Genomic DNA, 27,411 nt, shown 5'->3' on the forward strand with positions numbered 1-27,411 from the left:
GAGGAGGGAGGGATGGAAAGGACTGTTTTTGAGGTTGTCCTCTGTGGCCAGAGAACCTGTGCTCTGTCCTGGGGCTCACATGGGTGAGCTCAGCCGTGTCCGACTCTTTGCGACCCCATGAACTGTAGCCTACCAGGATCCTCCGTCCATGGGATTGTTTAGGCAAGAGTACTGGAGTGGGTTGCCATTTCCTTCTCCAGGGGATCTTCCCGACCCAGGGATGGAACCCAGGTCTCCCGCCTGGTAGGCAGATGCTTTACCGCCTGAGCCACCAGGGAAGTTCCAAACACCCATGAAAAACACTAATTCTTTCATTGAAACAGCAACAAACAGCAAAACCTTATCTTTGGTCTCTAGGAGAAGAAGAAAAAAACCGCTGCACCTCCACCAAGGACACTGAGTGTCAGTGCAAACCTGGCACTTTCCGTGGAGAAGATGCACCTGAGTTCTGTCAAAAATGCAGCACCGGGTGAGACACAGGAGCCTAGGGGGCTTCCAACCCACAGGAGACCCCAGTTTCCTTGTACCCATGTCTCTCTCCTGCTTCCATGAAGCCCCTCCCACCTCTCAGAGCTCCCCTGTGCCTGTGGGGTCTCCTGAGCCTGCAGCGGCGCTCCCCACCACCCCCGTTTGTCCTGCACGGCTTTCCCAGTGGCCCCTTCCCACGTCTCCTCAGGAGGGGCCTAGAAAGACCGAAGTGCTGACAGCAGACAGAAGTCATCCTGAGGCCACGTGTGTGCTCCTTCAAGGTTCCTATAAAACCGGAGCCAACTCGCCAGGCCTCACACCCAGCCCTTGCTCCCCAGTAGCACCTGAATCTTTCCTGTTGGGGGGCTCGGTGGCCAATAGTAATTCACTGTCCTCTGACGCTCCAGTGTTGGCTGAGATTGGTAGGAAGAGTCAACAGGTGGATGAGAGGGCCTCGTATTTAAGTTTGACTGGAAGATGAGTCAGACTTGTGCCCATACCCTTCTGAGCCTTGACCTGGATGAGGCCCCCCTCACAGAGCTCTTGAAGAACAGCTCTGAACACTCAGCAGGAGCCCGGGGGCCACAATACACAATCCTGGATCCTTCTCCTGCCCAGTGAGGGGGAGTGAGGGGACCCTGCCCTGCAGACAGCAGGAGCCTGTCCCCCCTCCAGTCTTGTCAGGGGACCCAGGACAGGAGGCTACCCCCTCTTTCTCCTCATGCAGCTAGCTGTCCCTGATGAGTCCCCCTGTATCTGTACCCAGGTGCCCTGATGGGAAGGTCATGGTCATGGACTGTATGCCTTGGAGCAACATCAAGTGTGTGGACCAAGAATCAAGTACCCTGGCCCATGGGGAGGTCCTGGTTCCTGGAGAGCGAGCAACCATGAGCCAGAGACTACCCGTCACTCCCTCTCCCTCCTCATGCACTTCACTGGTGATGAAAATGGTAACTGGACTTGGAGTCAGCACTGTCCTAGTCCTAATCGGATGTGCTGTATGCTGGTACTTTAAAGGTGAGGTTCTAGAAGGGAAGGAGGAGGTGCTGGCTCCCTCCTCCATCTCCCCAATCCTCCTGTTCCTCCTGGCTTGTCTCTGATCTTCTTCCCCAGGAAACCCCTCCTCCTCCCACCTCACCAGGTCCTACCAAACCGTGATCACATCGGTCCCCCCAACTCAGCTGACGGTCCCCTCTTCCCCCTGGCCGAGTCTGGTGGGAGGAGGCAGGAGAAGAAGGTGGTTCAGGAGCGCTGCACAGAGATTTTCCACGGGTTTCATTTTATTTCCTTTTCTCCCTTCTCTTCTCTTCCCTGAGGGTTCTCCAGACTCGGAATGTCCCGCTTGCCGTCACAGGCCCGGGGCTCTGTTCAGTGTCTGAGCCCCCAGCCTGCACCCTGTCCCTAGGGAGGGAGGTGTGGCAAGAGGGCTGTCCCCACCACTCAGCGGATGTCTCTTCTCTTCTAGGTCGCTTGAGTGAGTGTTGCCACGAGGTGAGTCGGTTTCTCCAGCATCTGGCAGCATCAGACCCTCAGTCACTGCTTTCCCCCCACAACAAAGCCCAGGGTGGACACGGTCCCTGGTTTGTCCTCTACTGTTGTCCCTGACTCTCTCAACTGGCCTGGGGGCTCTAGGCTGAATGTAGGAGGGAGACGGGCCTGTTGAGAGCTGTCCTAAGGCCGGTTGGCAGCCCCGGCCCTGTCCTTACTGTTTGAGACACCCTCACTCTGTAACCCTGGACCCAGAGGCATGGGGGGTGTCAGGCAGGGGTGCTCAGATCCCCTTAGCATCACATCCGAGTCTGGGTGCCATCAGCAGAGCCCAGATGTGCTGAGTCTATGCCCACTTGGGGGGCAAAGCACAGGAGTAGGTGGGAAGGCAGAACCCACTGTGTCCCCCCAGATACTGTAGGGGTTTGTGGGTTTGTGACTCCTGGGTCAGCGCCTTGCTTTCTCAAGGCCCTTTTCTGGTGCTTATGTGTCCCCCAAGAGGGTCTGGGACTCTGGACCATGCCCACAACAATACGCTGACCAATGGAGATTCCCTTTCTCTTCTGGTCCCTTGGCAGGAAAAGCTGACAGAAGACAACGCCCAGTCCCAAGATGAAGCAAGCAGTCTGTCTGTTGGTGAGTGTGGGGCTCTGGCCCTTCTGCTTGCTCGGGCTGTGGTAGAGACAGGGAGAGGCAATGCTGGTCAGGTCTCCTCTCCTCTGGGGAGGTGGTGATGGAGGGAGACCAGGGCATGGAGGGAAGGGAGCCCCACTCCCTGCTCTGGAGAGAGACCAGGGCATGGAGGGGAAGGGAGCCCAACCCCTGTTCTGGTCCACTGGCAGCTCTGATGCTGTTGATCCTCTGTCTTGTTCTCACCACATCCCTGGTCTAGAACAGGGCAGCCGAAGGGTGATCACTCCTCCCATGACTGACCCAGTGATGGAGTCAGAGCTACCTAATATTTGTCTGTGTGATTGTTACAGCCTTTTAAGCCATTCCTCATCATAGTAGGAATTTCACATTTATTTCAAAAGTATGATTAAGTTGAATCTACTTGAAGTAAAATTTCTTTGTCAACATATAGAAGTATTTTCACTGTGTATATGTGTGTGTGTGGGGCATGGCAACCCACTCCAGTATTCTTGCCTGGAGAATCCCCATGGACAGAGGAGCCCAGCAGGCTACAGTCCACGGGGTCGCAAAGAATCAGATATGACTGAGTGACTAAAGACATACATATAATATATATGTATACATATATGCACACACACACACACACACACACACATACACACATACAGTGACATCTACAGTTTGGAGTCCTATCACTTCAATAGCTTTGAGGGTTTTGAGTATTACCTTAATTTATAAATTAATCTAGAAGGAATTGAGATCTTTCAGGTGTTCTATATTTTTCTTATGAAAAGATTTAGCATTTTAAGTTAAGCGTTTTATAATCCCTCAACTCCATGTGTGTTTTTCTTTGGTAAATTTCTCATTTCTTGTTGAGGATGTATCTTTGTATTACAGTGTTCTGTAACCTTATGAGTTTATCCAACTCATAATTCATTATAGAATTTATTGCCTGTTATAATTTTTAACATTCATCCATCCATACATTCACATTTAGGTATTAGTGTTGAACCATTCGAGTTTGATAAGAATACAACCATACATACAATAATGACTCTTTTGTCCACTCCCTTCAAAGATCCTGCATTGGTTTTGTTTTGGTTATGGCTGCATCTGCCAGAATTTCAGAGCAATGTTTACTAGGCTCAGTTCTGTAATCTAGGATCCTCGATGAAGACCAAGGCTGCTCTCCATTGTGTTTTACAGAAACCAGCAGCCCCTGAAGGATCTCAGAGGAGAAGATGGCTGCTGGTTCCAAGAGACGCCACTGAAAGTGAGTGTTTTTCTCCTGGGCAGTGGATCAGGAGTGGAGGGAGGAGTGACAGAATTAGTGGCCTAATTTCTGTCTCCATAGCTGTTAGGGCAACTCAGAGAGGGGACGGCTTGTCCCTGGACCATCAGGACTCGAATTCCCTCCCTGCACCCCTTTGTCCTCTACCAGTGGCCCCTAACACCTCCCTGTCCTTCCCTCCTCCACCATCCTCTCTCCTCCCTGGTTGCTCAGGGCCAGGTTGACCCACCCCGAGACATCTGAGAGGTTGTGCTGCCCAGCAGGGCACCCACTGGCCCAGGGAGGCTGTGGAGCACCTGTCTATGCGTGCTCAGTGGCTTGAATCATGTCCAACTCTTTGCAACCCCATGGCCTGAGGCTCCTCAGTCCATGGGAATCTCCAGGCAAGAATACTGGAGTGGGTTACCATGCCCTCCTCTAGGGATCATTCCAACCCAGGGATCGAACCCACATCTCTTCCATCTCCTGCACTAGCAGAGCCCCAACTGCCCCAGGCTGACCTCACGCCGCTCCCACTGCTGTATCCTGAGCGGCTGGTGGTGGAGGAGAAGGCTGAGGAGGAAGGGGTTCGGTGACGTGTATTCTGTGACGTGGTCACATGCGGGTTTGCTTTTTCAGTTTGAAAATATGACTGCTTTTAGTCTTCCCTCCAGTTTCACGTGAAGGTTGAAAATGAAGATTTGATTCTTAAATTTGAGCAGTGATTTTACAGTCTCTTTGAAAGCAACAGTTGAGGTTTTCAAAAGACATCTCAGAAAACTCCAGTAGATAAAGCCAAAAAAACCAGAATGTGTTGAGGGTGAACTGCGGGCGGCACCCCAAACTGTCCTGTGTCTCTCCCAGAGTCTGTAATTGCTGAGATGGGTGGATATAGGACCCCAAGCACCCTCGGGACTGAGGTCTTCAAGTGACAGCAGAGGTCCCGGCTGAGCCAGGAGCAGTGTGGCCTGTGCCCCGGTGAGTGGGGAGCCGTGAGGGTGGGAGTGGAGCCGGGAGAGGGGCGTGGGGGACTCGGGGGCGGAGGAAGGGGCAGCACCTGGCGGGGCCTGGGAGGGGCTGGCTGTCGGGGCTCGAGGCAGGGACACCCCTGAACCTCCACCATGCAGCCCTCACAGGGCAGAGTTGTCTGACCGCCCAGGGTCGAAGTTAAGAGAGCGAGTTCGCAGCAGGTTGAGTGAACCCCTGTACCCACTGTGGGTTCATTTTAAGTGCCTGGAGTGAGGTTGGTCAAGCCCTTGCTGAGCTCGATTGAGAGAGTCAGTCAGGGAGGACCGAGCTCAGGGTGAGAGTGAGGGGCAGCTAGTGTGGTGAGTCCTCCTCACCTGGGTGGGTTCTGGGGACGCCCTTGAGTTCAGGGGTGCCCTTTCACTAGCCTCCCTGGAGGCTTGTTTAGTGGGTGGAGGGGCAGAAGTCCACTTAGAAGATATGCTCATTCCTAGTGGTGGTGGTTTCTGAAGCAGTTCATCCTGTTCGGTTCGACTGTGAACCAGTACCTTGCAGGATCATGTTTGACGGTAGGCCTGAGCTGTGGGCACGGCCTTCCTTCTCCCGCACCCCACACTCACCTGCCGTCTTTTTGGCAGCCCCTCCCCCTTCTCTGCGCCCTTGCTGGTGGGCCTGAGGCCAGCCCCCCTGTTACCACGGAGCCCCTTGTGACTCAGTGGGTTCCAGGTTCCGGGCTCCAGGGAGACGTGCTGGAGGCAGAGCCTTCGTGCCATTTCTTCTTGAGACACCGGTGCTGGTGGACGTAGTGTGAGAGCAGTGGTCATAGTGTGAGAGCTGTGTGTGTGAGAGCGGGGTGTGAGAGTGGGGTGGTTGTAGTGTGAATAGCGGTGGTCATTGTGTGAGATCGGTGGTGATAGCTCGGGTGCTGAGGCATCTGATTGTGAATCAGCAGTTGCCCCCTAGTGGGGGGCTGCCCCCATCCGCGAGGATGGGTCGCAGAAAGACCCGCCTTTGGGGGCTTTTCCAGTGCTGCAACCCCAAGGCAAAGGCCAAGAGGAGGAAGAACTTGGTCTCGGCCCAAGTCCTGGAAGCAGAGTGGCCTGAGGTGAGAGCAGCCGGGGTCTGGGCCCACTAGATTGGCCCTCAGCCGGCAAAGCGTTGGCTTTGTGTTTGATTTTGTTAGCACGGTTGTGGGCCTTGCCGGCCAGGGCGTTTGGCCTTAGTGGGCAGGATGGACCCCAGCAGGTGGACCTTGTAAGAGGTTGTGCAGGTGCTGCGTGGAGGATGGGCGGGGGCCCCACAAGAAGGGCAACACTGGCTGGAGGAGTCACTGGGGCACGTAGACTGAGCTATGGAGTCAGTCCTTGAAGCAGAAAGGCGAAGCCCCTTATTATCTCCCCTCTTCCAAAGAAGGGATATACTGGCTGGAGGAGTCTCTGGGGCCTGTGGATCGAGCTAGAGAGTCAGTCCTTGAAGCAGAAATGCTAAGCCCCTTAACGTCTCCCATCTTACAAAGCACAGACGAGTGGGTCCAGTATTTTAATGACTGGTACCTACTGCTTTACGTGTATAACATACACCCTCATAGCTTCACATGTCTACTACATGCCTCTCACAAGAGTTGGGCACTGTTCTGGGTGCTGAATACTCAGTATGTAGTAGGGGATACATAGCCCAGGATTTTTGTATTTCTGCAAAGAAAAACAGAAGAATGAAAGACTCCGTGTGGTTTAGTTTGAGCAAGTTCAGCACGTGGACGGCCCCGTGTGCACGCAAATTGTGGTAAAATACATATAACGTGAATTTAACATTTTAACCAGTTTATTGAATGAGTGGGTGACTTCAGTGGAGTCAGGCTAACGGATGGCCTTGGGGTGCCATCAGCCTTTTTCCCAGAGGAACACTCCAAAGCCTGGTGGCCTTGTAGACCTTACCTTTGTTCTTCACTCTCCCCAGTGGTTCCAGGTCACTTGTCTGGGTGTCATTTAAGAATCTCTTTATCCACTTTGTTGTTAGGATTTCTGTTTAGGAAAGTTTCTCAGACGTCCCTGGGTCTTGAGAAGGCAGGCTTGGATTCCGGGTTCTCCCCTGCCGCGTGCCTGCCAGGTCGAGGTGGAGGCTGCAGGCCGGTCTGAGTTGTGGTGGTCTGTGTGGTCTGGGAGTCAGGGGGACCCCCTCTTCTCTGGAGGGACAAGGAGATCCTTTGTGTGGAGCCTGGAGAGACTTGACAGGGTCAATGTTCAGCGGCTCGCTCTCTTTTTAATTTGTGTTTGCATTTAGTTACTTACTCATTTCACTGTCTTCTAGGAGTTTATAGAACTTACTAAAGAACTCAATGTATGCAGGGAGCAGCTGCTTGAACGAGAAGAAGAAATTGCTGAGCTGAAAGCGGAAAGGAGCAACACCAGGGTCAGTAGGGGGATTCTCACGTGTTGCCATTTGCCCCGCGGGGGTCACCACTGGGCTCTGTGTTGCTGTCTTTAAACTCGGTGTGGTTTTCAAGTCATTTTTCACATCTTCCCACTGAGCAGACCAAGGGGGATCAGTTCGGGGTTCTCATACCTTGCTTCAAATTTACGATGAGAGCTAATGTAATTTTAGTACGTTTGAGGGGAGAATTCTCTTAACTTACATTTTTGTCCATGCTCCACTTTGTGTGGGATCTTAGTTCCCCGACCAGGGATTAAAACCTATGTCCCCTGCCGAAGTGCGGAGTCTTAACTACTGGGCCACTGGGGAAGTCCACTCTAACTTGAGACTGAACTGGCAGGATTCCGACTTGCCTTAGCGTGGTTTCAGCTTTAGCGTGTGGCTGAGAGGACTTATTGGCCCTGAGTTCAAGAATGAGGTTGACGGCGCTCCTTTGGCCCCGCCCTGCAGCTGCTGCTGGAGCACCTGGAGCGCCTGGTTTCCCGGTACGTGCCGTCCCTCCGCACGTCCCCAGCCGGCATGACCAGCGAGGTGGAAGTGCTCAGGGCACTGAAGTCACTCTTCGAGCACCACAAGGCCCTGGGCGAGAAGGTACCAGCCACCCGGCCGTCCTGGATTTGTACACTTGCTGCTTTGTTAGGTGGATGATGCACGTATTTATGTAACTAGTTGACTTTTGAGCTTCTTGAATTTTTGTAAATACATTTTTTCTGTACGAAGTCAGAGTTTTATATGGTTAAAAAGCATTGCCTGCGTACGTGCTCAGTCATGTCCGAGTCCTTGTGACCCTGTGGACTGTAGCCCACCACACTCCTGACTCCTGAGGTCCTGACTTCATGCCAGATACCTTTCCTCCTGGAATTCTTGCAATAACAGGGTAGTTTAGTATACTTTTTGTTTGCTGTTTGGGTTTATTATATAGAAAAGAAGCTTGATAAACCGAGTGGCCAGACAGAACGTTAAGACAGATGGGTGCCAGTCGTGGCAAATGTGACATTTGAAGTAGGCACGTTTCTGCTCAAGTCTGAGAAAAGGGCCCTGTCTAGGAGTTTAATTTTGAGGATGCCAACTTTATGTGTGATTTGAGACTTAGGATTTAGTCCAACTGTTTTACTCTTAAGTGTATTGGAGTGTTGTGTGATAATGACTTACCTTTTCTACTCTGCAATGCCCGCTATAGGCCATGGCCCAGAACACGGACATGGAGGCGAGAATCACTACCCTTGAGAAACGCTACCTCGCCACACAGCGTGAAGCCACCTCTGTGCACGACCTCAGTGATAGAGTTGAAAATGAAATCGCAAATAAGGATTCTATGCATCGACAGGTAATGGCTTTTACTGAACTGTGTCTGACTTTTATAGTAGTGAATTCCTGAGGGAGGAAGGAAGGTAAAGACCTTTTCATGTGACTCCCACGTTGGAAATCAAGTACCAGTGTAAAGCTCTTATGCCCCTAAAATACTGCGTTCAAAAGTGTGGATGTACATCATGGTAAAAAAGCGGTACTGGAAGGAAATCCATTTTTTAAAAATTGGGGGTGACTGCAACTTACAGGTTTGAATTATTTGGGATTTGGTGTAACCATTTTGTGGAATTCCACTCCTGACTCTTTAGTTTTACTTGAACGTGAATCTGTTGGCTTGTTAGCATTTTTCCTGAAAGAGCAGAGTTCAGTTCAGTCGCTCAGTCGTGTCCAACTCTCTGCGACCCCATGAACTGCAACACGCCGGGCCTCTCTGTCCATCACCAACTCCCGGAGTCTACCCAAACCCATGTTCATCGAGTCGGTGATGCCATCCAACCATCTCATCCTCTGTCGTCCCCTTCTCCTCCCGCCCCCAATCCTACCCAGCATTAGGGTCTTTTCCAATGAGTCAACCCTTCGCATGAGGTGGCCAAAGTATTGGATTTTCAGCTTCAACATCAGACCTTCCAATGAACACCCAGGATTGATCTCTTTTAGGATGGACTGATTGGATCTCCTTGCAGTCCAAGGGACTCTCAAGAGTCTTCTCCAACACCACAGTTCAAAAGCATCAATTCTTCGGCGCTCAGCTTTCTTCACCGTCCAACTCTCCCATCCATACATGACCACTGGAAAAACCATAGCCTTGACTAGACGGACTTTTGTTGGCAAAGTAATGTCTCTGCTTTTAAACATGCTCTCTAGGTTGGCCATAACCTTCCTTCCAAGGAGTAAGCGTCTTTTAATTTCATGGCTGCAGTCACCATCAGCAGTGATTCTGGAGCCCAAAAAAGTAAAGTCTGACACTGTTTCCACTGTTTCCCCATCTATTTCCCATGAAGTGATGGGACCAGATGCCATGATCTTAGTTTTCTGAACGTTGAGCTTTAAGCTAATTTTTTCACTCTCCTCCTTCACCTTCATCAAGAGGCTCTTTAGTTCTTCTTCACTTTCTGTCATAAGGGTGGTGTCATCTGCATATCTGAGATTATTGATATTTCTCCCGGCAATCTTGATTCCAGCTTGTGTTTCTTCCAGCCCAGCGTTTCTCATGATGTACTCTGCATATAAGTTAAATAAGCAGGGTGACAATATACAGCCTTGACGTACTCCTTTTCCTATTTGGAACCAGTCTGTTGTTCCATGTCCAGTTCTAACTGTTGCTTCCTGACCTGCGTACAGGTTTCTCAAGAGACAGGTCAGGTGGTCTGGTATTCCCATCTCTTTCAGAATTTTCCACAGTTTATTGTGATCCACACAGTCAAAGGCTTTGGCATAGTCAATAAAGCAGAAATAGATGTTTTTCTGGAACTCTTGCTTTTTCGATGATCCAGCGGATATTGGCAATTTGATCTCTGGTTCCTCTGCCTTTTCTAAAACCAGCTTGAACATCTGGAAGTTCACGGTTCACGTATTGCTGAAGCCTGGCTTGGAGAATTTTGAGCATTACTTTACTAGCATGTGAGATGAGTGCAATTGTGCGGTAGTTTGAGCATTCTTTGGCATTGCCTTTCTTTGGTATTGGAACGAAAACTGACCTTTTCCAGTCCTGTGGCCACTGCTGAGTTTTCCAAATTTGCTGGCATATCGAGTGCAGCACTTTCACAGCACCACCTTTGAGGATTTGAAATAGCTCAACTGGAATTCCATCACCTCCACTAGCTTTGTTCGTAGTGATGCTTTCTAAGGCCCACTTGACTTCACATTCCAGGATGTCTGGCTCTAGGTGAGTGATCACACCACTGTGATTATCTGGGTCGTGAAGATCTTTTTTGTACAGTTCTTCTGTGTATTCTTGCCACCTCTTCTTAATATCTTCTGCTTCTGTTAGGTCCATACCATTTCTGTCCTTTATCGAGCCTATCTTTGCATGAAATGTTCCTTTGGTATCTCTAATTTTCTTGAAGAGGTCTCTAGCCTTTCCCAATCTGTTGTTTTCCTCTATTTGTTTGCATTGATCGCTGAGGAAGGCTTTCTTATCTCTCTTTGCTATTCTTTGGAACTCTGCATTCAGATGAGAATATCTTTCCTTTTCTCTTTTGCTTTTCGCTTGTCTTCTCTTCCCAGCTATCTGTAAGGCCTCCTCAGACAGCCATTTTGCTTTTTTGCATTTCTTTTCCATGGGGATTTTCTTGATCCCTGTCTCCTGTACAGTGTCACGAACCTCTGTCCATAGTTCATCAGGCACTCTGTCTATCAGGTCTAGTCCCTTAAATCTGTTTGTCACTTCCACTGTATAGTCATAAGGGATTTGATCTAGGTCATACCTGAATGGTCTAGTGGTTTTCCCTACTTTCTTCAATTGAAGTCTGAATTTGGCAATAAGCAGTTCATGATCTGAGCCACAGTCTGCTCCTGGTCTTGTTTTTGCTGACTGTATAGAGCTTCTCCATCTTTGGCTGCAAAGAATATAATCAATCTGATTTCGGTGTTGACCATCTGGTGATGTCCACGTGTAGAGTCTTCTCTTGTGTTGTTGGAATAGGGTGTTTGCTATCACCAGTGCGTTCTCGTGGCAAACTCGATTAGCCTTTGCCCTGCTTCATTCTGTACTCCAAGGCCAAACTTGCCTGTTACACCAGGTGTTTCTTGACTTCCTACTTTTGCATTCCAGTCCCCTATAATGAAAAGGACATCTTTTTTGGGTGTTAGTTCTAAAAGGTCTTGTAGGTCTTCATAGAACCGTTCAACTTCAGCTTCTTCGGCGTTACTGGTCGGGGCATAGACTTGGATTACCGTGATATTGAATGGTTTGCCTTGGAAACGAACAGAGATCATTCTGTCTTTTTTGAGATTGCATCCAAGTACTGCATTTCGGACTCTTTTGTTGACCATGATGGCTACTCCATTTCTTCTAAGGGATTCTTGCCCACAGTAGTAGATATAATGGTCATCTGAGTTAAATTCACCCATTCCAGTCCATCTTAGTTCGCTGATTCCTAGAATGTCGACATTCACTCTTGCCATCTCCTGTTTGACCACTTCCAGTTTGCCTTGATTCATGGACCTAACATTCCAGGTTCCTATGCAATATTGCTCTTTACAGCATCGGACTTTGCGTCTATCACCAGTCACATCCACAGTTGGGTATCGTTTTTGCTTTGGCTCCATCCCATCATTCTTTCTGGAGTTATTTCTCCACTGATCTCCATTAGCATATTGGGCACCTACTGACCTGGGGAGTTCATCTTTCAGTGTCCTATCCTTTTGCCTTTTCATACTGTTCATGGGGTTCTCAAGGCAAGAATACTGAAGTGGTTTGCCATGCCCTTCTCCAGTGGACCACAAACTGTCAGACCTCTCCACCATGACCCATCCGTCTTGGGTGGCCCCACACGGCATGGCTTAGTTTCATTGAGATAGACAAGGCTGTGGTCCGTGTGATCAGATTAGCTAGTTTTCTGTAGTTTTAGTTTTAGTGTGTCTGCCCTGTGATGCCCTCTCGCAACACTTACCGTCTTACTTGGGTTTCTCTTACCTTGGGCCTTGGGTAATTCCTCTTGCCGCCACCACCGCCGCCGCCGGCCCCAGCTCCCGGCCCGGCCTAGCCCCTGTCGGCCGCCGCCCCCGGCCCCCGGCCCGGCCTAGCCCCTGTGGGCCGCCGCCCCCGGCCCCCGGCCCCGCCTAGCCCCTCTCGGCCACCACCCCACCCCTCTCGGCCACCGCCCCACCCCTCTCGGCCACCGCCCCCGGCCCCCAGCCCCCCGGCCCCCCGGCCCCCGGCCCGGCCTAGCCTCTGTCGGCCGCCGCCCCCGGCCCCCCGGCCACCGGCACCCGGCCGGGCCTAGCCCCTCTCGGCCACCGCCCCCAGCCCCCGGGCCCTGACCCGGCCTAGGCCCTGTTGGCCGCCGCCCCCCGGCCTGGCCTAGCCCCTCTCGGCCACCGCCTCAGCCCCTCTTGGCCACCGCCCCCGGCCCCCAGCCCCCGGCCCCCGGCCCGGCCTAGCCCCTGTCGGCCGCCGCCCCGGCCCCCGGCCCGGCCTAGCCCCTCTTGGCCGCCGCCCCCAGCCCCCAGGCCCCGACCCGGTCTAGACCCTGTCGGCCGCCGCCCCCGGCCCCCGGCCCCCGGCCTAGGCCCTCTCGGCCGCCGCCCCCGGCCCCCCGGCCACCGGCCCCCGGCCGGGCCTAGCCCCTCTCGCCCCCCGGCCCGGCCTAGCCCCTCTCGCCCCCCGGCCCCCGGCCCGGCCTAGCCCCTGTCGGCCGCCGCCCCCGGCCCCCGGCCCCCGGCCCGTCCTAGCCCCTCTTGGCCGCCGCCCCCAGCCCCCGGGCCCCGACCCGGCTTAGCCCCTGTCGGCCGCCGCCCCCGGCCCCCGGCCCCCGGCCCCCGGCCCCCGGCCCGGCCTAGGCCCTGTCGGCCGCCGCCCCCGGCACCCGGGCCCCGGCCCGGCCTAGCCCCTGTCGGCCTCCGCCCCCGGCCCCCGGCCCCCGGCCCGGCCTAGGCCCTCTCGGCCGCCGCCCCCGGCTCCCGGGCCCCGGCCCGGCCTAGCCCCTGTCGGCCGCCGCCCCCGGCTCCCGGCCCGGCCTAGCCCCTGTCGGCTGCGGCCCCCGGCCCCCGGCCTCCGGCCCGGCCTAGCCCCTCTCGGCCGCCGCCCCGGCCCCCGGCCCGGCCTAGCCCCTCTCGGTTGCCGCCCCCAGCTCCCGGCCCCCGGCCCCCGGCCCCCAGCCCGGCCCGGCCTAGCTCCTCTTGGCCACGCTTCTGCGCTCGTTTGTGGACTGAGCAGCATGGGCAGGGGCACGGAGGGACAGCACAGGAACAGGAGCCAGTAAGCCTCAGCAAACCACAGCAAGTACAAACCCTAATCAGCAGCAGGGAACTTCGCGGCAGCCTGTTGGGAACTGGGGTCACTGTGACAAAAGGCAGGGTTAGAGCTCCAGTCTGATTAGGGTTTGTACTTGCTGTGGTTTGCTGAGGCTTACTGGCTCCTGTTCCTGCGCTGTCTCTCCGTGCCCCTGCCCATGCTGCTCAGTCCACAAACAAGCGCAGACGCGGGGGTCGTGCTGCCCGTCCGAGATGGGAGTGCTCCCTGAGTGTCAGACAGTCCCCGCTTGTGTGTCATCCATACGTTCATTTCCCTCCAGTTTTGTCCTGTGTTCTGTGTGTCCCCAGGACACTTCAGCTCCGAGTCACTGCTGCTCAGAGTTCAGTCAGCAACTCAAATCCTAGCAGGATAGAGACCTAGAAAAATCCCATTCTCGTTGAAGAGATGGCTTAAATAGCTCTGCAGTGAACACAGCTTTTTTATTCATACACTTGCTAAAGACGTCAGAGCGGGGCATGTGCAGACCAGGGGCCCCACTCCCAGCTCGCCGTCCCCGGAAGCCGGAGGGTGAGAGGCCGCGTCCCAGAGATGTGGCGCTGCTGGGGGCATTGTCCCCACAGCCAGCCAGCCAGCCACCCCGTCCTTCTGGCAGGAAAGGCGTGGCCCTGCGCTGCCGGCGGGCACTGTCTGGGCACGGAGAAGCGGGCTGGGCCTGTTCTGGCGCGGCTGTGGGAGCGTTGCCCGAAGCTCAGTGAGCGGCAGAGGGGCCGGCCGGTCGCGGGAAGCCGGCGGTGGGGCTGCTGGCAAACCCCCCAGAGCAGGGTCAGTAACAGGCGCAAGGGGAGCGCCCTTCTGCCTGTGATCTTCCTCTCAAGGCTGGCTTCTTCTCTCCGCTGGCATCTGTGCTGTCTGTCCCCGGTCGGCCTCGTAGTCTGACCTTTTGTCTTCCAGAAGCTCTGCCATAAGGAGGCTAAACTGTTGGAACTTACCTTCCAGCTTAGGAAGGCAGAACGCATGCCCTCATGCGTCCCGTGCTTGCCGCTGCCTGCTGCCCACGCTGGCTCGCCACAGGCAGTCTGAGGAGGGGGCGCAGCGGCCGCGGTTGTGGGGCCCGGGGTGGGGGGGGGCGCACGTCTCCTCTCACGAGCCGGTCACCAGCACCCTGCATCACCCACGTGTCACACGCGAAGCTGTGCAGGCTGCGTGAGCCGGCGTGCAGGCGTGTCCCCCGCGAACCCGGGGCCAGTGGTCCACCCAGAGCATGGCCCGCTTGCCGCCCCTGTGATCACAGCCCGCATGTTGTCAGGACAGTGTTTGTTGCGAGCGGAGCTGACGCTGTTCTTGGCCGACAGGCGGAGGAGGGACACGGCAACATCGAGGAGAGGCTGCGCCAGATGGAGGCCCAACTGGAGGAGAAGGACAAGGAGCTGCAGCCGGTGCGTGTGCTGACGGGGAGGCCGCGTCTGGGCCGGACATGCGGCTTGGGCGGGGGCCGGCGCTGCCGTTCTCCGCTGCTCCCATCTCTGCCGCGGAGTGTGTGCGTGTGTGGCCCGTCTGCTGATCCGGGCACCCACCTCCTCGGGAGCAAGGCCAGAGGTGGTCGCCCATAGGCGGTGGGCAGGGGCCAGGGCGTCCCCACGTTCAAGGAGGCTGCTTGTTGCTCTGACCAGCCAGTCCGGCGAGCTGCTCGGGATACAGGTGGGCCTCCCGACTGCCCCGCAAACAAAGCTGAGGGTGCCAGCCCGGGGCTCATGAAACTGAAGGCATGGCGCCCAGATGTGGAGCTGCTTGCCTCAGACGTGGCGCTGAAGTCCCATATGCCAAACTGCTGGTCCAGACAGGGTGTGTGTGTAGGATGGCTGCTCCTAGGCAGGAGGAGAACCGTAGTTGTGCTGGGACAGAAGGCGCATCAGGAAAGGGCGATGGTGGAGGCTCGCATGAGCGAGTCCTGAGGGAGGTTTCCGAGAAGGGTTGTCCACACGGCGGTACAGACCATCTAGGAAATGGAGTGGGGATCCCAGGTCCAGCCTCAGGGGTCAGTACGGTCCCCACCATACCAGTGTTCTTGGGCCTGGACTGCAGAGCCTCACACGCGGGCTCCCAGGGGGCAGTGGTTCTGACTCCCATCAGGAGACCCGCAGTGAGGCGCTCTCCCCGCCTCGGCAGAGAGCTCAGTGTCTCCCGATCAGGGGTGTACTTCCTCACTTTCAGAACTGCTGCTCAGAGGCTGTTGAGATTGGGATGCTGTTTATGACTAAGCCAATTCAAAGTCAACTTTTGTTTTGCTTTAAAAATATTTGAATGCCGATGCCTTATTGTGGAAGTTGTGACAGGTTTTATTTCCATGGGCTCAAAAATCACTGCAGCCATGAGATTCAAAAAAAATGCTTGCTCCCTGGAAAACGATGACAAACCTAGACAGCATATTAAAAAGCAGAGACGTCACTTTGCCGACAAGGGTCCATGGAGTCAAAGCTATCGTTTTTCCAGTAGTCACGTATGGATGTGAGAGTTGGACCACGAAGAAGGCTGAACACTGAAGAATTGATGCTTTCGAATTGTGTTGCTGGAGAAGACTCTGTTTTAACAGACAATATTTAACAGAAAAGAACCTGTTTTTTAAGTTTTTACGATGGAAAATTTCAAACATGCACAAACGTGGATGCAGTAGGATAATAAATACCCATGACCCGTCAGTCAGCCTCAGCAATTTCTAACACAGGGCCAGTCTCAAATATATCATTCTTGTGTCTTCTCTGCATTTTTTTTTATACAGTAGGTCCTAAAACAGCTTTCTAAACCGTGAAATTGATGCTCATTTTATAAAACACAGATTTGCCAACTTTGTTATTACATTTAAAAATTGCTTGAGGTAATTATTTCCAGTGTGTTCATATGAATTTTCAAATTGGAAAAGACCCTGATGCTGGGAAAGATTGAAGGCAGGAAGAGAGTGGATGACAGAGGATGAGATGGTTGGATGGCATCACCCACTCAGTGGACATGAGTTTGAGCAAGTTCTGGGAGTTGGTGATGGACAGGGAAGCCTGGCATGCTGCAGTCCGTGGGATCGCACAGTCAGACATGACTGAGCAAGTGAACTGAATTGAATATGAATTATCATTGGAAGCAAAGCTATGACCAAGCTAGACAGCATATTAAAAAGCAGAGACATTACGTTGCCATCAAAGGAACACCTAGTTAAAGCTATGGTTTTTGCCGTAGTCATGTATGGACGTGAGAGTTGGACCGTAGAGAAGACTGAGCGTCAAAGAATCGATGCTTTTGAACTGAGGTGTTGGAGAAGACTCTTGAGAGTCCCCTGGACTTCACTGAGATCAAACCAATCAGTCCTAAAGGAAATCAGTCCTGAATATTCATTGGAAGGACTGATGCTGAAGCTGAAGCTTCCATACTTTGGCCACCTGATGCAAAGAACTGACTCATTGGAAAAGACACTGATGCTGGGAAAGATCGAAGGCAGGAGGAGTAGGTGCGACAGAGGACGAGATGGTTGGATGGCATCACTCACTCGATGGATGTGAGTTTGAGCAACTTCTGGGAGATAGTGAAGGACAGGGAAGCCTAGCGTGCTGCAGTCCATGGGCTCACAAAGAGTCAGACACAACTGAGCCGCTGAAGAGCAGCAATCATTACAAAGAATGCAAGTGATGTTGCATATAAAGAAAAATTAGTGAAAGTCTATCTCCACTGACTTTTTTCCCAAAATGAATTTTCTCACCTTTTACTTTACCAATTGAATTCATTTTACCCCCTTAATCCAGACTCAAGCTTCTGTTTATGTACTGAGAAATTCCTTCACCTACGTGTGTGTAAGCCGATCGCCTTTAAAGTCTCCTTGTTTCTGAGTGTAAATGTGCTTGCCTTCGGAGCCCCTTCGACAGGAAATGGCTAGTGACACTAAGGTCCCCCAGGTGCTGTGCCGAAGAGAAGCGTTGGGAGTGACCTTTGACAAGTGAAGTCCCAGCCTCCCTCTGCACCTGCCCGTCTGCTCTGGTGATGCTCAAGAGCCCACCAGGGGTGGCCGTGGGAGGGGTCCGCCTCGGGAACCGGGGCATAGGCCGCTCACGTCGCGGCTCCCCAGTGCTTTTAAAAGAACGACCGTACTTGCTCTTGAAGTTTATGAGTTTTTGTGTTTCCTGTTTTAGGTGAGGCAGAGAGAAAACATGCATGAAGAACATACTGAGGATAAGCTTCTGTCCGGATCAGATGAGAGGCTTCAGCTTCATCTGAAGGAGAGAATGGCGGCTCCGGAGGATAAGGTGAGCCAGCCCCACGGCCCCTTTACAAAGAGGCGCATCTGGCCTGGCCCGGCCCAGTCTGTGTGTGGGGGGGGATCTCCAGGACAGGAGTCGGAAAACTGTTCCCATAGAGGGCCCCAGAGTGAGTGTCTTTCATGGTTACGAATAATTGAGTAGCAGCATTTCATGCTAGTCAATAAGCGTGACAGCTTCCACAGGCAGTGTGTACAGGAACAGACCTAGATGTGTGCCCACAACCCTTAGAGAAAGCATCAGGGAGCTGGATCCACCGACGGCCCCGGTGTTGCCAGCCACCGTGTGAGAACTTTCTTCTATATCCACCCTCACCCCTTCGTTTCTTTCTTAGAAGTTGATTTCTGTGGCTTTGCTGGCAGTCCAGTGGCTGAGAGCCTGCCTTGCAAGGTCAGGGATGCAGGTTCGATCCCTGGTTGGGGAGCTAAGGTCCCACGTGCCAGGCGGCAGTCTCGTCAAAGGAGTCCTGCGTGATGCAGCTAAGGCCCGACGCAGCCAAATCAAGAAGTTTAGTTCGGGATCTTTTATATAATGTGATAGAAAAGAATGAAGCAAGTAAACGCAAGCTTTCTCATATGCCAGCTCCAGCCTCCTCTCGTTTCATTTGCTTTGGAAAGTGTCTGAGAAGCTCCATCAGAGCAGCTCAGTGGGCAACAGTCGAGTTCAGTCTTGGTGAAAACCTGTCCCAGCTGCACCAGTGCCCTAAAGACAAGGCCCAGAACCTTCCCCGCGGTCGGCGCTTGGGCGACGCTTGTCTGAGAGGGACCCATGGTCACTACAAGTGCTACGGCACGTTTTTCCCCCACAAAACCCAAGGTGACACACACCTCACCAGAGACCACACAGGGCTCCCCTCACGTCACCCTGACCTGTGGGCTGGGCCTGAGGTGGGGAGAGTTTTGTCTCAGGTTTGAATTTGGCATATGTACCCTGCGCCTGTTTCCTGAGTGACCACTGAACTGCAAGAGCTGAAAGCAAGTATAAAGCAGTTTCACTTAGCCCAGGGACCTGGTGTCCTTGTATCTCGAAGATCAGTCGGGGAAGCAGGAGATTGTCTGTGTACAAGTGAGCGTTAAAAGTTGTCATCCGGCCTCGTGCCAGCACTTCACTCTGCCGCTCCTCCCGAGGTGCTTTTCGCTTTCAGACGGAAGAGGAGCCCTCCGCAGTCCACGCGATGTCTGTGACTATTGACTCTAAAGCACTGTGTGTGTCTTTTTCAGAATTCTTTCCAACGGAGAGTTGAAAACGCGATAAAGGAATTAGAAGAAATGCAAAACTACCAGGTACTTAAATCTCTAAATCCTTCAGAAATGTGTTAAGAGCTGAATTGAGCTGGGTTCATTGTTACAGTTACTACAGATGCTTAGTGGAAGTCGAGTTACCTTTTCCTCCTGGCCAGTCTACTGCTGTAACACGTATAGCATTTCTGGTTTTGAACATTGAATGTGTTTGCATTATAGGTGGATTTAGAGTGTGTGGCCGTTGTGTGTGGTTCAGAATTCTGAGTAGTCCTTTCTGGGTTCACCCGAAAGCTGAGACAAAGCGTGAGCCTTTCCCGTGGACAGTGCTGTCCGTCAGAAAGATAATACGAGCCACACACACAGTCTAAACTTTCCTAAAAACGAACGAGCTACTTCCATACTTTTTTCACCGCGAGTCTTGAAATCTGTGTGATTTCCACATCGAGCTTTGCACCGGCCTGTGTCTCGTCCTCAGTGGCTGCACGAGGTGATTGACTGCCGTGGCCGACAGCACAGAGCTGCCAGGTTGAGTCGAGTGACTCGGAAACTTGGCCCGTTTGACTTGTTTTACCCCGTGAGGAAGTGAAGTGGGGTGTAGAGGAATGAATGTGAGCTCCATGGAAACACTTTAAAGCAGTGAGAGGAGCGAGGGCAATAGAGTGAGTCCTGTCCCCCCGACCCGAGCCCCCGCCCCAAGTCCAGCTTCTCTCTACAGCCTTCATTGTTGTTCATGGCTTGCCATGATACCTCCAGAAGCTTTTCTACACCTGAGATGTAACTTCTAATTCATTATGGTTTATAAGGGTTACTATTGTTCTGAGTGTTTACATTTGCTCTGGGACGCTTAGAGTACATTTCCTCAGAATTAAAATGTTCGGAGTTGATAACGACTAACGTAACCTGTTACGCACATTTTGGTGCAAGTCATTTTACATCCGGAAAGCAAGCGGTGCAGGCTGTGTCATTTGCTCTCTCGTAGGACCAGCTGATTAAAAACCTGGAAACCCTGAGAGCCGAAGTGGACCAGATGATCCTGGGAGGGGCTCCCCTCCACCACGGGTAGGGCCCTCCCCTGGGCAGCTCCCCTCAGCACTGTCGAATGTGACACGGGCCTGTCTGGTGTGTGGACAGTATGACTGGGTGTCGCTCATGGTCGCACCTCAAGGAGCCTGTAGCTTCGTGGCCAGCGAGAGGGAAGAGACAAGCATCGTTCCTCAGGGTCGAACTTGGTACCGGGGAGAGTGGTGGTCACAGTATTGACAAAACTCAAAACCACAGGCGGAGGTTTGGAAGTAGGGGGCGGCCCAGTTGATATATGGGTGTATTCATTTGAGGGACCTGACAGACTGTGACACTGATGTTTCTTTAAAGTCGCAGAAGGTTAATGACCTGTAGTCTTTTCTACGTGAATGGAGACTGAGACGTGACTTGGCCATTGGCTGCGGTGGGAGGAATCACCTGGCTTGTGAATGAGGCGAGCAGATTACTGAGCATCCTGATTTTTTCTTCCTCGTTGTTGTAGCGGCAGTAATTCTTATTAAGTATTTAAATGTTTCTTTGGCTTCTGCATGGAAAATGGTCACAAGTAAGAGAGAAACTTTAGCAAAGGTTATTGAAGTGCTTAACTGGTGACATTCATTCATATGTAGGAAATCGACTGCTGCTTGAATCCCGATTTAGGAGACAGTTTGGAGCCCACACGCATATTTCTGTGTTTGTGTGCTTAGGGGATGCTCGCGGTCCAGGGCCCCTGCCCAGCCTTCTTCTAGAGTAAGGGGATATCATTTGAGACAAAGACAGAGCCAGAAAGGCTGGTGCAAGGGAGGGGTGTGTCCAGGAGGCAGCTCTCAAGGGCTCATGCAGGGACTTGGCAGCACAGGGGGGCCTTGGAACAGGGCTTGCGGGCAGTGTGGACTGGGTAGGGGGCACTATGCTGGCTCAGGAGGGAGGGAGTGGGGACAGAAAAGCTGGCTCACAGTCAGGGCAGGCTCGGCGTATTTGGCAGGACCTCCCAGTGGAAATGGTCACCTTGTCTCTGAGACCTTCTCCCAGAGGAAAGAGCCTCGGGTGAAGAGGGAGAGAGAGATGGAGGCTGCACTCCACGAGGGGACTGGGAGGTGATGGTTGGGGGGCGACACACCCAGAGACCTTTGTGGCCTTCAGAGGACCCTCGAGTGTCCGCAGTCCACAGCGGGACTGTGTCGTACCTCCCACCCAGTTCCCAAGTGTGGTCTGGCCCCGGGCCCTTGGGTAGAAGTCGAGGAGAGAAAGGAGTGGTTCCCTCAGGAGGTGGGGGAGCCGGGAGGGAAGACAGGTGTGGCTCGGGGAGAGTCCAGATTTCCATCTCAGCGCAGCACAGTTTTCCTCGCAAAACTGTTGAGCGGAGCAGCGTGTGAACCCGAGCAGGCTGACCGGTGGTTGGCCTGGCCGCTCTGCAGACGTATGGGGTGTCCTGTCCTCGGAGGAGGGCTCTGTCTCCCGGGTTTAGGGACTCCTGCAGGTGAAGGCGCCACCCTCTTCCCAGAGACAAGACTGAGCAGACCCCCGGCGGTCCTGCAGTGTAGGCGGCTCACAGTCAAAGCGGGGCCGCACCGCCTCTCAGCAGGCCCCTCCTGAGTGAGCTCCTGGCACCAGCAGGCCCAAGTCTTAGTGCTCAGGGCCTGAGCATCTGTGCTGGGCCTTGTTCCGCCCAGAGTCTGGTGACATGCTCATCTCTGCTTTTGATGGGAGACACCAGTGCGGCTCAGCTCGGAGCTGTGGGTCTCAGGGCTTTCTGCTGCTGGTTGTCTGAGGCACCTTTAGAAGCGCTGAGAGCGGTGCAGAAAATGTTCCAGGTAGACGGGTGATTGTGATCCACGGACATGACGCGGGAGAGGGAGGTCAGAGCAGGCGCGGGCCGGAGGGGAGGTGCGGGTGCCAAGGAGAAAGCAGAGAAGGTGCAGGCCCCGCCCTAGGACCTGAGGGTGGGCTCCGAGGGGACCACGGACGCCCCAGCCCCAGACAGCTGATCCCGTCCTAGTCAGCTCCACACCCTCGCGTCAGCACTGCCTTCCCCCCATATGGGAGTTTTGCAGATGGTGGGCTGAGCCCTGAATGGTTGCGGGGCAGCAGGTGGCCTGTTCCTGTTGGAGCCAGGAGGGCAGTGCCCTCCCGGGGGCCCTTTTCTCTGAAATTGCCGATTTTCCAAACCGACAGGCTCTGGCTTGACTGACAGAGTGAACTCTCGTTCCTTCTAACAGCGCTCTTGTCTCCCGTGTGTTTCAGCCAACCCCACTTGGACAGCGCCCTGGACTTCAGGTTCCCTGTGGCGGATGGGCCGGCAGACTCCTCCGGCAGCGGGGCGGTGCTGCGGTGCCCCCAGAAAGGCCGGCTGGCCGCGCTGCGTGACGAGCCGTCCAAGGCAAGGACCCCCCCGCCCCCTGCCCGTCCCTGGTGGGCACCTTGTGAGGCACCTGCACCCTCACCCTGCGGTCCTGAGATGGGTTTGGAACAAAGCGTTGATAGATCGCTTTATGTCTTCCCATTTTCCTTTTTCTGGCTAAGAGTTTACTTTGAAGACATGCTTTTTTTTTCTTAACCAATTCTGATAACTTGTGGCCTACTGCGAGGCCCAGCATGGTACTAATTAGCACAGTTTTGAAATCGTCCTACGAGTAACTGGATACACATATCCATCATCTTATAGTGAGAAGAATTCTCATTGGAAGTTTAAGTGCCTTTATCTTTTTGCCTCATTCATGGCATGAATTTTTTCATACATGTCTGTGTTTGAGCTTCCATATTCAGTGAGCAGCTAGTTGGGGCCAGACATCGTCAGAAGAAGGACTCCAGCAGTGAATTAAAACCCGTGTGCATTCTTGATCCACTGCGACGTAAGGAATCACTGCAAAGCTTAGTGACGTCCCAGTGAGCAGGTCACAGAGCACCGTTTCTGTGCATTGTTGCAGGTGGGCCTGGTTCAGGGCCTCCTGAGGGCACAGACATGGGAAGGCCCCCCAGGGCTGGATGGCAGGCTTTCAGACTCACCTGGCTGGTAGGGAGAGGCCCAGGTCCCTGCTGTGTGGACCTCTTCATGGCCTGGCTTTCCTCAGAACACCCTCTGAGAGCGAGAGCGCGGAATGTAGCCCGGGGCCTTTTGCGCCCCGGTCTCGGAAGCCGCAGACCTTCAGTTCTGTTTGCGAGAGTGAGCTGCGAAGTCCTGCCTCGCTCGGGCTGAGCAGGAGTTGCCCCCCTCTGCCTCTTGAAGGGAAGAGGATGGAAGAATTTGTGGACCCATTTTTAAACCCACGCAGCCTGTCGGACAGTAATGAGCAGGGAAAGGAGACCAGAGTGCCTGAGTTGTCTGAGGAGGGGGGACGATCGTGTGTGAACAGGGTGGCCAGCGAGGTGACACCAGGAGGGTGACCTTGAACAGAGACCCGGAGGATGGAAGAGAAGTAGCCACTCGGAGATAGATAAAAGGGTCTTGTCAAGAAGCTAGGATAACGGAGAGAGAGGGCCGCATCAGGGAGGACCCCGGACTCAGGCCTGAGCAGCTCGAGGCCGGAGCCTGTTTCCTGAGGTGAGGAGGGCACTGGGGTGGGGAGCTAAGAGCCGACCTCAGCCCTGTTCAAGTGGACGAGCCCGTCAGATGTCCAGGGGACGTGTCAGGTCAGCAGCTGAGTGTTCCGGCCTGGATCCGGGAGAGGACTCAGGGTCGTGGGCATACAGATGGCATTTAAAGGCACGAGCACGGTAAAGTCACCAGGCATATGCTGGTGGAGAGAGATGGGGTACAAGAGTAGAGCCGTGGGGTGCCCCACATTCCAAGGTTGAGAAGGGGCAGGAGGGACTGAGGAATAACCCCAGAGAGGGAGGGGCCAGGAGCCCAGGGAGAGACATGCTGCGGGGGCAAGGAGGGGAGGGGGCAAGGAGGGGAGGGGGCTTGATAACATGGGTTCCTTGACGCCCCCGGGGAACTGCCCTGCGGGGTGGGGCACACCACCTGCTTGCAGAGAGCTGGAGACTGGGTGGGGCAGGGGACAGTAGAGGCCGCTCCCAGGGAGCTTTCAGAGAGCTGCAGTGGGTGCTGCAGGGAGCCCTGGAGGAGGAATCTGCTGGTTCCCATTGTGTGATTTTAAGGTGAGAAAAGGGAGAGGACGTGCTGACCGGGCTGATGGGGGTGAACCCATAGGCAGCTGGTTCACTGGAGCGGAGCAGGAATGATGGCAGGAGGTGCTGGAGCCAGCGAAGGGGGTGGCCCAGCCCTGGGGAGGGATTGTGACGAAGAGAGAGGGCGAGGGCACAGACAACGGGGGATAGGGAGCCGTCGAACCAGCCCCTGAAGGCTGCCCCTCGGTTGCTTTGAGGTCATGTCTGGGAAAAGAAGGCAGGACCTGGGTTGAGAGTGGGGCAGGGGGGAGATTTGCAGAGAGAAGGGTGTGAGGTGTGAGAGTGGAAGAGCGGCATGGGGCCCAGCAGGCACTCTCCCGGGCATCTGTGATGACAGCCGCCCCTGCGGTGTGAGGGGCCGTCCCCCAGAACAGCCCAAGTGCCTGTGTCCCGAGAGGAGAGCCGCGGGTGGCTGGCCCTCCCGTCCCCTGGCTGCCCCTGCTCACTCCTGTCTGAGGTGTTCAGACCAGCCTGGAAAACGGAGGGCTGGGAACCTGCGAGGACTGCACTCCTCGGTGAACTAGTACAAGTGATGATGGCTGAGGTGGACCCAGCGGCTGCGGAGCTGAAGGATTTTTTTTTTCTTTTCCTTCAGCCTGGCTGAAGAAAGCATGGATGTATTTTTTTTTAATTTTTGGTTTTTGTCTCTGACTCCATCAGCCCACCCTTACGAAAAACCTCACAGGATTGCCTTCCGTCCATGCTAAGACCTGAATGTCACCAGGCCATCTAGGAACTGGATTCTCCTCCTGCCCGTTTCTTCAGTGCTGCTCGCTGAATAGATGGCAGTGTCTCATAAGCATGGCCCGTTTATCCAAAGTCAGGGCTTCCATGTAAAATCGTGGTCACTGATGAGACGTGGTCCTCTCGTGCCCAGGTGCAGACCCCGAAGAAACAGGACTGCGAGCGCGCCAAGGAAGCCAGCGTGCCGGCCAGCGTGGCCCAGGCGTTCGAGAGTGACGTGGACGTGTCTGACGGCGAGGGCGACAGGGCCACCCTCTTCAGCTCGGCTGCTCTGCTGTCGCCCAGCGGGCAGGGCGATGCCGAGACTCTGACTGCGATGCTTCAGGAGCAGCTGGACGGCATCAGCGAAGAGATCCGGTGGGTGCGCCCGAGCCCAGCTTCCTGGAAACTTGGTTTCTCTGAGGAGCTGTTCTCCTTAGACAAGTCTGAGTGTTCCCTAGTAAGAAAACTGACTTCAGGTCTGCTTCAAGAATTTTCAGTTCCGAGATCACCCTTGATTATAGAGCTCAGTCAGCCAGGGCGTTCGGTCCACAGTGTGGTGTCAGCACTCTGTGGGGAGGCGCCGTGGGCTGTTCCCCTCTCAGCTCTGAGCCCCAAGGTGGGTGAGGTGCCAAGGCAGTGTCCCCCTGTGGCCCGTGCACCCTCCGGCACCGAGGGTTCGCCCTCCTGTGTCCTTCGGAGCCGCCCACATTCTGGTGAAAAGCCACCTAGAACAGAAAAGCTGGGGTTTGGGGGTTGGCAAATTCCCACTCAGATCTGCATTTTCCTTTTAAAGTTAATACAGTGTGAAGATCGGCTTGTTGTAAGTAAGACAGTGGTCCAAGGACATGTGTTTGAGTTTTTCTCATCTCATCAGTATATTGAAGATGTTTTCCTTAGACACCGTCTTGGCAGTTATAACAATTTACAAAACGGGCTAGAATCCAAAGGCCGGCCTCGTGGTGAACAGGGGGCCTTGGGTCTGGGTGCAGCCGGGTGGCTGGGGGCCCCGAGATCTGCCTGGTACCACACCCGCACAGCCGTGCCTCCTGTCCCGAGTCCACGTTCAGAGTTGGTCGCAGGCCGGTGACTCTGCACAGGACCTGGCAGAGCCGCTGCTCAGATTGTTCTTGTCACGTCAGCCCAGGCCGAGGTGCCTGTTCCTGTCGGCCGAGCACGGGGCACCCGGGGGAAAGGCGGGGGTGACGGCCAACCAGCAAACGCAGGTGGTGCCGCCTGCACTTCTGACGCCGTAGACAGACTGCTCTGTGGGCCAGCTTTGAGCACAGACAGCTCAGAAAGATTGTCTTTCCCCGTCCCCGCAGGTAATCTGGAACGGTTATATATTAATATTTTTATTTTTACAGCACGTTGTCAGGTAAAGGTGATTTTTCCTTATGCCACAAGTTAACTTGATGTAAATGGCAAATGCTGTCCATCAACTTGTTATCAATGGTGAAAAACTTCCAGTATGTATAAGCAGAAGTGAAACTGGAGAGGTTACGACCTGTAAGAATCTTGTAGTTAAATTTGAAAATCATTTTATTTGCATAATCGAGTATTTAAACTGCTATATAAAATCATCCACGACACATTAGGGGAGAAAAGCAGTAACCATGAATTATAGGTTAATGCAGCACATTGACATGAATCCAGAAACCACACAAAGCTGGTGGAGAACTGCATCAAGTGATGCGTTTGTATGTATAGAACCTTAAAAAAAAAAAAATCAACTCAGCACTTCATCTGGTCTGGAGACTTGTGTTTAGAAACTCCAGCTTGTTCGTGAATTGCTGTTTGATTATACAGAGTTCCTGATTCCCAGTGGAAAAGACTTCAGGCACTGCCGTGCATCTCTGCCCTGAGAGCAGGGAAGGTGAAGGTTGTCAACTTCAGGTATCTCCTCACAGGGAGAGAGGCGCCACCCAGGCCCCGTCAGAATGTTAGAGTAAATAAGTCAAATCAAACGTGAATGATCAGGGGCCACTTTGTAAGACTCAATGATAATTATTCTAAGTTTGAGACTATTGAAAAGAGGGAAAGTCCTACCTTTTTGCTGAGATGTTAGTTGAGCAACTGTTCCTGGAATTTGCTAATCGTGACACAATGCAAGCCCAAATTTGTTGTCCAGACACGTTCCTCTGCTGACAAAGGCAGGTGAAGAGTTTTATTCTATTTTAGGTTGATCCAAGAAGAGAAGGAGAACACGGAGGAGCGGGTCGAGGAGATTGAGAGCAGAGTGTGCAGGGGGAGCTTAGGCAACCTTCGTCGTCGTAAATCTGTGAGCTCCCTCAACCTGTGTCCCACCTCCTCGCTTGCCGACTCCTGCCCGCCCAGCAGTGGGCGCTCCAAGCCCCAAAGAAGGCTGCACAGCCCGGAGCAAGAGGTGGACAAGCTGGACATCAAGACTCTGGCCTCCCTGCTGCGTCCCTCCCCAAGCACACTGGTTTTGTTTTGTTTTTGTTTGTTTTTTGTTTTTTTCTCTTTTTACCCAGAATAAAATCAGATACATTTGCTACA

General features: G+C 53.8%; 2 protein-coding genes and 1 long non-coding RNA gene across 3 annotated transcripts in view; 2 read left to right on the plus strand and 1 right to left on the minus strand.

Moving 5' to 3' along the window:
• LOC145506153 (uncharacterized) overlaps positions 1-4,837 on the plus strand; it is a 27,420-nt gene extending 22,583 nt beyond the window's left edge. Inside the window, exons 8-13 of the mRNA XM_081490129.1 lie at positions 358-469; positions 1,235-1,485; positions 1,934-1,959; positions 2,535-2,592; positions 3,796-3,862; positions 4,724-4,837. Coding sequence (XP_081346255.1) covers positions 358-469; positions 1,235-1,485; positions 1,934-1,959; positions 2,535-2,592; positions 3,796-3,812 — 464 coding nt within the window. The 3' untranslated portion in view covers positions 3,813-3,862; positions 4,724-4,837. The remainder of the gene's footprint in view (positions 1-357; positions 470-1,234; positions 1,486-1,933; positions 1,960-2,534; positions 2,593-3,795; positions 3,863-4,723) is intronic.
• On the minus strand, positions 1,729-5,479 carry LOC145506847 (uncharacterized). The gene is made up of 2 exons (XR_014054381.1): positions 4,381-5,479; positions 1,729-2,628 (listed from the first exon to the last, which is right to left on the minus strand). It is a non-coding gene; the product is annotated as an uncharacterized LOC145506847 (long non-coding RNA).
• LOC145505924 (liprin-alpha-1-like) lies at positions 5,344-27,411 on the plus strand. The gene is made up of 11 exons (XM_081489269.1): positions 5,344-5,930; positions 7,133-7,234; positions 7,706-7,846; positions 8,436-8,582; positions 14,834-14,917; positions 17,651-17,764; positions 18,997-19,059; positions 19,997-20,076; positions 22,282-22,417; positions 25,046-25,269; positions 27,073-27,411. The coding sequence occupies exons 1-11, from the start codon at positions 5,814-5,816 to the stop codon at positions 27,389-27,391; spliced, it is 1,527 nt and encodes a 508-aa protein (XP_081345395.1). The 5' UTR covers positions 5,344-5,813; the 3' UTR covers positions 27,392-27,411.

The sequence above is a fragment of the Giraffa tippelskirchi genome, chromosome 1 (assembly GCF_054371585.1).
Source record: "Giraffa tippelskirchi isolate mGirTip1 chromosome 1, T2T-mGirTip1v1.2.pri, whole genome shotgun sequence".
Classification (NCBI taxonomy): domain Eukaryota; kingdom Metazoa; phylum Chordata; class Mammalia; order Artiodactyla; family Giraffidae; genus Giraffa; species Giraffa tippelskirchi.

What these genes read in the sequence shown, in the direction of transcription:
- LOC145505924 (XM_081489269.1), top strand. Translation starts at nt 5,814, where the DNA reads ATGGGTCGCAGAAAGACCCGCCTTTGGGGGCTTTTCCAGTGCTGCAAC. An exon ending in CGGAAAGGAGCAACACCAGG is followed by an intron (nt 7,235 to 7,705) that starts GTCAGTAGGGGG and finishes CCCGCCCTGCAG; the next exon opens with CTGCTGCTGGAGCACCTGGA. An exon ending in TGGCGGCTCCGGAGGATAAG is followed by an intron (nt 17,765 to 18,996) that starts GTGAGCCAGCCC and finishes TGTCTTTTTCAG; the next exon opens with AATTCTTTCCAACGGAGAGT.